The 11,649-nt window shown below is 33.9% G+C and overlaps 1 protein-coding gene across 1 annotated transcript in view; it reads left to right on the top strand.

Annotated features, from left to right (window-relative positions):
• mgat5 (alpha-1,6-mannosylglycoprotein 6-beta-N-acetylglucosaminyltransferase) overlaps window positions 1-11,649 on the top strand; it is a 115,740-nt gene extending 104,091 nt beyond the window's left edge. The window contains exons 12-17 of the mRNA XM_065244573.1: window positions 416-565; window positions 3,779-3,925; window positions 4,000-4,116; window positions 5,751-5,825; window positions 6,518-6,675; window positions 9,248-11,649. Coding sequence (XP_065100645.1) covers window positions 416-565; window positions 3,779-3,925; window positions 4,000-4,116; window positions 5,751-5,825; window positions 6,518-6,675; window positions 9,248-9,446 — 846 coding nt within the window. The 3' untranslated portion in view covers window positions 9,447-11,649. The remainder of the gene's footprint in view (window positions 1-415; window positions 566-3,778; window positions 3,926-3,999; window positions 4,117-5,750; window positions 5,826-6,517; window positions 6,676-9,247) is intronic.

Consider the following 11,649-nt stretch of genomic DNA (forward strand, 5'->3'; position numbering starts at 1 on the left):
GTCTTGTGATTTTCCCTCAGGATCGACCGCTGTTTGACTCTTCCTGTCTGCTTTTGGCCTTCTGATCCAAAACAAGTTCACACAGAGAGCCAAAAACACTCGGCTGAAATAAGTGCTTGCTTGTTTTAAGCTTCCCGTGTCCTTTTATCGCTTTCACTCTTTTATAAGCTCCAGTCACGCATATCCGATAAGAGAATTTTAGAAATGTAATCCTGGATTATCTGTACCAGCGACAAAGCATCACAGCGGAGATCACATGTTTGTTAAACTCAATGTGTGACGTCAAAAATGCATTAAATGCATGTGTTTTTGGTCTAAAAACAATCATTTATATTGACATTTTTCTTTAAAGTTGTTTTTAAGCAGATTTTTATGGCTCACCTGTATTCGTGTTCCTCTTGTTTATCTTTTCCAGGACAAAAAGAAGTACCTAGACATTATTCATTCGTACATGGAAGTGCACGGGACGGTTCACGGTACCAGCACGGTCCACCTGCCGAGTTATGTGAAGAACCACGGCATCTTGAGCGGACGCGACCTCCAGTTCCTTCTGCGGGAGACCAAGGTTCGTACGATATGTGTATGATTCGGGAAATTCAAAACTAAATGTTGCATTAATAGACATAAGAATTTTGTATGGTTGCGTTTTTTTTTTAAAGCTACCAGCAATTTAGGGCTCAATAGCTTTATCGAATTAAACAAATAACATTATTTTAATCATTATTTTGTTTATTTATTAGTATGGTAAGTAGTGTAATCAGCAGGATAATATACAGCCTGTCACGATCGTAAAATAAACTCTGATGTGAACAGCTAACTATACATGCGTAACTTTAAATGCATAATCTTGAATGCTTAATTTTAAATTCGTAACCTTGAATGCGTAACCTTGAAAGTGTAACCTTGAATGCGTAACTTTAAATGTGCAACTTTTAATGTGTAACTTTGATTGCGTAACATTGAATGCTTTACCTTGAATGCGTAACTTTGAATGCGTAACTTTAAATGCATAACTTTAAATGCGTAACTTTGAATGCATAAATATCAATATAATTTATTTGTAACAGAGCAAGAACACACCATTAGAAAATACAGTCGTTAAATTAATTTTTAACGTCACAAATTGATTTAAAAAAAATGCAGAATAGACAGTGCGTAAATTGATTCATGGTTACATTTATTTGGAATATTTTAGCACAGCCGGACTGAAAAAATCCAAACTTTAAAAATAACCTTGAATGCGTAACTTTGAATGTGTAACTTTGAATGTGTAAATTTGAATGCGTAACTTGGAATGCATAACTTTGCAACTGAATGCGTAACTTTGCAACTGAATGCGTAACTTTGAAACTGAATGCGTAACCTTGAATGCGTAACTTTGCAACTGAATGCGTAACTTTGAAACTGAATGCGTAACCTTGAATGCGTAACTTTGCAACTGAATGCGTAACCTTGAATGCGTAACTTTGCAACTGAATGCGTAACCTTGAATGCGTAACTTTGCAACTGAATGCGTAACTTTGCAACTGAATGCGCAACTTTGAAACTGAATGGGTAACTTTGCAGCTGAATGTGTAACTTTGAATGCGTAACCTTTAATGCGTAGCTTTGAATGCTTAACTTTAAAAGCGTAACTTTGAATGTGTAACCTTGAAAACGTAACTTTGAATGCATGATCTTGAATGTGTAACTTTGAATGCGTAACTTTGCAACTCGTATAACTACTCATCTTAAATAAGAAAAACGTTGATGTGTTTGGTCACTTCTAACTTTATCTCTGTTTGATACCATTGAATGAATGGGGCTAAGCTAAATGCTATCAAAGTGTCGCAGCGCGCCACAGCGCTTACGTGCACGCACTAAGATGATAGAGGTATGTATCAACTCTTCTTAGTTAAGGTAATAACATAGTTTAATATTGAAAATGAGTAGACTATTCCTTTAAAAGCGTAACTTTAAAAGCGTAACTTTGAAAGCATGACCTTGAATGCGTAACATTAAATGTGTAACTTTGAATGCGTAACTTTGAATGCGTAACTTTGCAACTGAATGCATAACTTTGCAACTGAATGCGTAACTTTGAATGCGTAACTTTAAAAGTGTAACTTTGAATGCATAATCTTGAACGCATAACTTGAGGTTTTCATAGTTTTGATTTTTACAGTAGCTGTTACAGTAGCCCCAATAAATGTACACTTAAATACACTTTAAATGTACATTTTAATCTGCTCAATAATGTGTGAAAATTTTAACTTATGTGTAATTTGAGACAATGTTGCGTTCCAATAAAAATAAATAATATTGATATTTATAAAAAAACTTCCTCGGTTGTTTTTGCTGTTGGTGGATTCAATTTGAAATATTTGAAAAAAATTTGTTTGGATATTGCAAATAGTAAATAGTAGCTATCTGCTGCAAACAAAGGCATTTTTAAAGTTGCTTTTAGTCCCGCTGTGCTAAAATGTTCCAAATAAATGTAACAGTTTACGCACCATCTTTTAATATATCAATTTGTGACGTAAAAATGCATTGAACAACTCTATTTTTTATGATGTGCTCTTAGTCTGTTACAGATCAATTATACTGATATTATTTACATAGAAATAAATGTTGTCAGTTGTTTAAGCGCATTTAGATTTGGGTATTGCAAATAGTAAATAGAAGCTACCTGCAACCAGGGTGTTATACAGTATTCTTGTTTTTTTTTTTTACAGTAGCTTTGAGTCCTGCTGTGCTTTTAATGCTCAGTGACGTCGGCTCTAAAACTTTTTCTCCTCACGGCCTTGTTTCTAGTCTTTGAGGTTGACTCTTACCTTTCCTGTTGTTTCAAAGTCACATGCAGAGCAGCGCAGGGTCATTTATCCGGTGTACAGAGGGAGAGAATCACTCTGCTATCCATCTTCATACTCTTTCATTAATCGGTCAACTCGATTAACACATTATCGTGATTTAATAAAGTTCGTTCAATTAGACATGTAGATGCTCTTCTGACTAGTACACATTTCTAAAAATAGCTTTTTGCTTAGATCACTGTCCTTGTCAGTCTCCGTCAGCCTCTTTGCCTCTAAGTGCAACTCTGCTGCCCCCTGTTGGTGAGTAGAAGTGCGACCAGGCCAGAGAAAGTTTAAAGCAAAATTATAATGAAATGAATCAACAATAAGTGATGTAAACAATAAAGCTAATTTTCGTTCATTAAGTCAACTTAACTATTCTATTAAATTGTATGTCAGGGGTTAATTTGATTTGTTAAATCTGTGCGTGCGGTCATCTGCCCGGCACGGCACAAAACTCTCTTTGTGCACCCGGAGACGCTTAAAGCCCCCAAGCGTAACACTTTCACAAACAGATTATTGTAAAAGTCTCGATGGGCCATACCGCCTCTGCTAGCCACATGGCTCAAACATTTGCTTAAGTCATCTACCAGAATACAACACTATTATACGGCCTGTGATGGGTATTGTGTATAAAAGAGCCGAAGGCGACCCGACTGGGAATGACTAAAAGAAGTGTTGCTGGAACGCTGTTTGTTTTTTGTTCATTGTGGTTGTTATTAACAACACTGTTAATTGTTATACGAGCTGCCCAAGAAACTTTTGCATGGTTTGTTTGTTTGATGTCTGCTGAGAACTGGATTCCCCTGCAGGAATTACGGGAATTCCCGACTTTTGCAAGGGAATAACCAATCTCAAAGTCAGTTAAATACTATAAGACCACAAAAATATAGACCACTGTGACAAAAAAAATTATGTTTGTTGGCAAATCTCTATCTTTTTTCCAGCTGTTTGTTGGACTCTCCTTCCCGTACGAAGGACCCGCCCCTCTGGAGGCCATAGCCAATGGCTGCGCTTTTCTGAATCCAAGATTCGACCCTCCAAAAAGCAGCAAAAACGCAGATTTCTTCAAGGGCAAACCCACTCTTCGAGAGGTATTAAAAGTTTTTTGTGTTTGAATGAGTGCTTTTATGTTTGAAATGAACTCAATTTGTATGTTTGACCCCAGCTGACGTCCCAGCATCCATACGCAGAGGTCTACATCGGACGGCCACACGTCTGGACCGTCAACATAGACGATCCGGAAGAGGTGCAGAATGCTATTAAAGGAATCCTGAGTCAGAAGGTACATCATCACGCGTGTATATGTTCGTATTGTGCGATACATGAATATGGCTGGATTTACACCGCATTTCTTCTGATTTTTTTTTTTTTTTGACGCCCGCTTACATCATCTTTTAAAAGAGTCTCGTATCCGATATCACAGCACTTTATCATTACACTTGGCAAAACACTTCAAGGTAGACATACTGACCCGGAACACAGAGGAAGTAAATGTTGCGAGACAAAATTATTATACAAGATTATATTTCTGTAACAAGACATGAAACTTCAACTTTACTCGATTAAGTGGAGCCGTCGTCCTCCATATCGCTGTTAAGAAGAGTCTTGTGACAGACGACACGTTTTGGGAATATCCGATCTGTTCGCATACATTGTGGAAGCGAATGCATGCATCCGATTCATATCCCATTTATTTCCACATATGAATGCGCCCTGAAACCGATTGGAGAATATCAGAATCTATGTGGTTTTTTTCCTGTTTACACGTTTGTGGATCATTTCCAATCTGTGACACATATGGGAAAAAATCGGAGTCATGCAGTGTAAATAAATGCGGCCTATGTGACCCTGTCTGTTAAAGTCTCATAATCTTAAAATTATATTTAGTTTGGTTTTAACCTTTCTCGGTCAGTATTAAAGATATTAAGGTGTTCTTTACACGATATAGGTTGATTTTATGTAGAAAACATGTTGATTTTACGTAGAAAAATGTTTTAAGCTGTGTTTTCACAGACTGGATCACATATTATGGCTTAATTATTGATTTAACCTTACTCAGTCGACATTAAATATATCAAGGTGTTCTTTACACGATATAGGTTGATTTTATGTAGAAAACATGTTGATTTTACGTAGAAAAATGTTTTAAGCTGTGTTTTCACAGACTGGATCACATATTATGGCTTAATTATTGATTTTAACCTTACTCAGTCAACAATAAAGATATCAAGGTGTTCTTTACACGATATAGGTTGATTTTATGTAGAAAACATGTTGATTTTACGTAGAAAAATGTTTTAAGCTGTGTTTTCACAGACTGGATCACATATTATGGCTTAATTATTGATTTTAACCTTACTCAGTCAAAATTAAAGATATCAAGGTGTTCTTTACACGATATAGGTTGATTTTATGTAGAAAACATGTTGATTTTACATAGAAAAATGTTTTAAGCTGTGTTTTCACAGACTGGATCACATATTATGGCTTAATTATTGATTTTAACCTTACTCAGTCAACAATAAAGATATCAAGGTGTTCTTTACAAGATATAGGTTGATTTTATGTAGAAAACATGTTCATTTTAGGTAGAAAAATGTTTTAAGATGTGTTTTCAGAGAATGGATCACATGTTATGGTTTAATTATTGATTTTAACCTTACTCTGTCAATATTAAAGATATCAAGATGTTTTTTTTACATTTATATAGGTTGATTTTAGGTAGAAAACATGTTGATTTTACGTAGAAAAATGTTTTTAGCTGTGTTTTCACAGACTGGATCACATATTATGGCTTCATCTTTGATTTTTCGATAATGTAGCTAACTACAGTGAACCTTTTTTGAAAATTTTTCCCTGAAGTGGCGCCAGGAAACACACAGAGTGATTTCTGATCTTCTTGTTTATTTGTTTCAGATTGAGTCCTATCTACCGTACGAGTTCACCTGTGAGGGCATGTTACAGCGAGTCAACGCGTTCATAGAGAACCAGGTACACTTCACTGCTTGTACATACATGATGTCAAAGATATGACGTGTATGCTCTTTTATATATATATAAGTGTGAAGTATTTAGGGTAAACTCTCCTCCAAATGTTTTCAAAGGAATAGTTTACAAAAATATCAATTTTTTCTTAGAATCACTCTTGACTTTCTTTCTCCATCATGTTATAAGGAGCTGAACTCGTTGAGTTAAAGGATAATGCCACTTTAATAGAAAAAAACCTGATCATTTACTCACCACCATGTCATTCCAAGATGTTGATGTCTTTCTTTGTTCATTAAGTTTTTTAAGGAAAACATTTCATTTTTTTCTCCATATAGTGGACTTTGTGGACCTCAACGGTTTATAGTTTTATTGCAGCTTCAAAGAGCTCTAAACGATCCCAACCGAGGCATACGGGTCTTATCTAGGCTATCTTATCTCTTTAAAAAAGGACTTTTAAACCAGAATTTCTCGTCTTGCACTAGCCGTGTTACATGCCAGCGCGACCTTACGCATTGCGTAATCACGCCTAAAGGTCACGTGTTACATATATGAAATGCACACTTGCAGACCATTTTAAACACTAAACTGACACAAAGACGTTAATAAGTATCATTCCACATACAACAACATCTGAACGGTCCTCTTTCACCACACTTTTTTACACTAATACGGATGTGAATTATCTCTCCCTCTAGGATTTCTGTCACGGTCAGGTCATGTGGCCGCCTCTGAGCACCATGCAGGTGAAATTTGCTCCGGCTGGGAAATCCTGCAAGCAGGTTTGTCAGGAGCAACAGCTGATCTGTGAACCATCGTTTTTCCAGCACCTCAATAAAGACAGAGATCTGGCCAGGTAAGAGCACACACAAACATGCACACAAAACCTGACGTATCCAGATCAGCTAAATCATGCAGTTCACCATTCAGCCAGCAGAGGGCAGTGTTGCCTCTCTTATTCTCTTATTCTGTATTTGCTTTTATGTTCACATCAAGTTATTCTTATTTTTCAAGCTTCTTATAGACGGTTTCATCGGACGCACGTGATTCACGTCTGGATCCGAACTTTACTTCCGGTTTTGTTTTTTTAATGGTCTGACTATTTGCTAAACTGATCTCTTGAACAAATGCCTAATCTAAAATAAAAAAAAATTTGGTTTCCTAGGTAATCAATGTGTTTTTTTTTTTGCTTGTTATATAAATAAACTACGTTTAAAGTACTTTGTTGTTATTTATTATTAGCGGAGTTTACCGGAAGTTACGTGCGGACCGCGACAGCCGCTTGTTTATGTTGTTATTGCTGAAACCGTCTATATCATGCCATCCCCTACTATGGTAATACCATGCTAGAGTTATGTTTTTATATATCATAGTACCGAGTGATTGACATAATGGACCATGCCAATGCAAAATAACTCAAAAGTTGAGATGCATTGTCATAATATAACCATGTAAAAAAAAACAATGTTATCATAGTAAATAAAATAAAAAACATGGTAGGAATCTTCTGCACACTGGATTATATATTTGTTTAGGTTAGCATCAAGTTACTGTTTTAAATCTTTTACTATGAATACTATACAAAAATACTATAGTGGTACCACTGTACAGGTATAGTTTCAGATAATACCGTGGTTCTGCAATATTTACCATAGTACTAAGTAAATTACATATTTGTGTACCATGCGTTTTCTACTCATAAAACTTTTTTTAAAGTTACAAACACAAATATATTATGCAAACACAGACTTTTATTTTGTATGCGATTAACCTTTTGACAGCCCTAATTTTTATTAATATTTAAACATTTTCAAAAACATTTATACTAAATATTTAACAATAACATAAAAAGAAAAGTAAATGCACTAAAAAAAACACGGCCTGTCAAAAGATTAATCGCATATTTATGTTTGTATTGTGGGTAATTATTATGTATATATAAATAAAACACACAAAAGAAAAATTTTATTTATGTATAAAATATATATAAATAATATATATATTAGGGCTGTCAAAAGATTAATTGCATACAAAATAAAAGTTTGTGTTTGCATAATATATTTGTGTTTGTATTATATATATATATATATATATATATATATATATATATAATATTTTTCTAAAATTTTTACATGTATGTGTGTATTTATGATTTATGTATACATAATAATTACACACAATACACACACAAATATATTATGCAAACACAAACTTTTATTTTGTGATTAAACTTTTGACAGCCCTAGTTTTTATTAATATTTAAAAATTGTAAAATACATTTATTGTAAACATTTAACAATAACATAACAGAAAAGTAAATGTACTAAAAAACTAGGCGTGTCAAAAGATTTTAAATAAATACAACATTTATAGTAAACATTTAACAATAACCTAACAGAAAAGTAAAAAAACAGGCCCGTCAAAAGATTTATCGCATACAGAATAAAAGTCTGTGTTTGCTGTGACTTTTATGTCCACTTATATTTATATATATTAGGAATGTCAAAAGATTGATTAATTGCATACAAAATAAAACTTTGTTTTTGCATAATATATATGTGTGCACTGTGTTATTTTGTACATATAAATAAACACACATGCATGTATGTATGTAAGAAACATTTAGATGTATATTTAATTAGATTTTGATGTATTTTATATTAAATATAAATGTGTGTGTGTGTATATATATATATATATACATTTTCTTAAATTTGTACATGTATGTGTGTATTTATATATACACAATTATTACACACAATACACACACAAAATATATTATGCAAACACAGACTTCTATTTTGTATGCGATTAATATTTTGACCGCCAAAGTTTTTATTAATGTTAAAAAAAATTAAAATAAATACAACATTTATGGTAAACATTTAACAATAACATAACAGAAAAGGAAAAAACTAGGCCTGTCAAAAGATTAATCGCATACAGAATAAAAGTCTGTGTTTGCGTAATATATTTTGTGTGTGCACTGTAATTATTTTGTATATATAAATACACACACATTGAAACATTTACATGTATATTTAAAAAGATTTTGATAAATTGTATATTATATATAAATTTAATATTTATTAATGACAGCTATAGTTTTTATAAATGTTTACTTTTTTTAAATACAACATTTATAGTAAACATTTAACAATAACATAACAGAAAAGTATAAACTAGGCCTGTCAAAAGATTAATCGCATACAGAATAAAAGTCTGTGTTTGCATAATATATTAGTATTTGTATTGTGTGTAATTATTATGTATATATAAATACACATGCATATATGTATGTAAGAAACATTTACATATGTAAATTATTACAACTATTACTTATTTTACCATGGTAAATGACTAAAAAGCAAGATCGCAGCATGGTAAATCATTCAATGCATGTCTTTCTCTCTTTCTCTCGGCTGCAGGTATGGTGTCGAATGCAAGACGGTGGACTCCGCCGGCGACATCAACGTCCCCGCGTTCAGCGAGTCGGAGCAGCACTGCGTGTTTCAGTCTGACCTGCTGCTGTTCAGCTGCGCAGGCGCTCACCAGTCGCTCACGCGCATCTGCCCCTGCAGAGACTACATGAAAGGACAGGTGGCGCTGTGCAAGGACTGCTTATAACACACAGACACCCAAACTGGGCGATGTTTATACGAAGACTTCATATATTGAACGCTGGCGTGGCAGCTCTCGGTTAAGATAATCAATCTTACCGAATAAACACAGGAAGAGGAGATTCATTCGCGCAAACTTGAATCGGTTTCAGCCTGACATACTTGAAGAAGAGTGCAGGAGATCAGAACTCTACTGCCCCCTGCTGGAGTGGAGGAAACACTGTAGTGAAACCCAATTTATTATTCTTATTAGTTCTGACTTGTTTTATCGGACCAGGTTTTCTTAGTCCATCTGACTGGAGAACGAAACGTTGGCTGATTTTTAACCCTCGGAAAAGACTGAAGGCGTGGGAAAAGACTATGAAAATGATTACTTGGTTTTACACTGTAACTGTCCACACATTGACTCCGTATATCGATTCATTCACATGTAAATAACACACAAAGTCTACTTTATTCTGCATGGTTGCTGTGAATCAAAGTGGATTTACTGTACACACAAACGTCTCGATTCTGGTGCGGCAGGCTTGCACATCTGTGCGTTAGATTTGAAGATCAACAGCACATGTTATCCACAGTAAATACTGCAGTACCTCACCAGTTTACTGCCAGATGTGTTCGTCGACCAACCAGCCAGTATAAAAACACAAATTCAACTAATCGTGAAGTAAACTAGCAGGTAAATTGAGAAACTTTTTGTTGCTGCTAACTAGCAAAAAGTTGCCAGATTTACCTGAATTCACCCTATAAGGATTTTAAATAGTTAATAGTTAAATCATCTCCGACGTTTCTGTAAGATTTTATCTTAAAAAGTCGTGTACATACGGTGAAAGATTGTTTTTTATTTTGTGTTAAACACACAGATTGGCCTTCTGGTTTTATTTCGATGTTTTTTATTATTTCCAGAAGAACTGTATTGTTGAATTTGCCTGCTTGTCGAAGAAAGAAAAAAACATGGAAATTATGTTTCGGAATGAAAATGCACTATAGAGAGTTAGCAAAAGATTTAACAACAATGTAAAATTGTTTTAAAGGTTGTTTTTTAATTTATTTTGTATACAAATCTTTATCTCTGCCTGTTGATTTTTTTATTTTATTTTATTTTATTTATAGAAAGCGGATTCTTTAAAGAGGGAAATATTATTTATCGGACTAATTTAAATGTGTATTAAATGCAAATGTTTGTCCAGAGTGCTATCTTATAACAGCTTCCTAAATCTTAACTATAAGTGAAATTCGTAAATATACCTTCTATAACATATCAAATTTTTAAAAAATACTCTCTGGACAAACTGCGAACAAGATTTTTTGATTTCGCAAAAGCCAGCAAAAACCTCATTTGATGTTTTTATTCAGCGTATGATTTCTGTAAACATTTGCACATTTGTAAATATAGATGTTTCTCTTCTAGTTTTCCACTTTTAACTTATACGAAAGTTTTATGGTCGCGTTTTCGCTCTGTACGTTCGTACGTGAAATGATGGTCTTCAGCCAAGCTATAGTTTTAAGTCCTGTCATGACGTGCCTTCTGATGGTTACTAGAGGTTTGTTTTTTCCAAACGCGTTAAAGGCGGGAACGCTAGCTAGCTTAAAGCCGAAATAGTAGTTGAATCGTCGAAATAGAATTGCCGTTTAAGCTAAAATAGTTTTGCCAAAATGATGTTGGCATGCAATATAACACAATCAGATAACTGTGTCTAGTTAGCTAGAATGGGTAAATTTGGTTTACGAATGAAGGATGCCACAACGTTTCCGAAGTGTTCGTGCTATCGCCGTGGTCTTCGTCGTAATGACCATCTCAGAAGTTTTAAGATATTAGATTAGTCTAATAAACACTGTGGCCAGTAATTCTTAACTAGTAACTACTGTTATCTCATGGTATAATTTGAACAAAACCCGAGTTTTTTTGTAATATAATCACTCTGTATCAATTAACTTTTGTTTTTTGTTTTATTTTGCTGTTTTTAATGATCACGTTTCAAAATGCTTTTATTGGTTAAAAATTTTTTTTTGTTTGTTTGTTTGTTTTTTGGGGGGTGGGAGTGTTTTATGTAAACTGCAGCAGGCCGTTTTAGGAGGACATCCACAAAGAAATGAAATTTTGAGGAAAAATAAACAGACAATATGTTTTTTTTTTGGTTGTTGTTTATTTTGAAGAATCAGTAGGATATATCTTTATTTTTCAAATAAACTTTTTCTGTGACAACAGA

Source organism: Paramisgurnus dabryanus, chromosome 24 (assembly GCF_030506205.2).
Source record: "Paramisgurnus dabryanus chromosome 24, PD_genome_1.1, whole genome shotgun sequence".
NCBI classification, from domain to species: Eukaryota; Metazoa; Chordata; class Actinopteri; order Cypriniformes; family Cobitidae; genus Paramisgurnus; species Paramisgurnus dabryanus.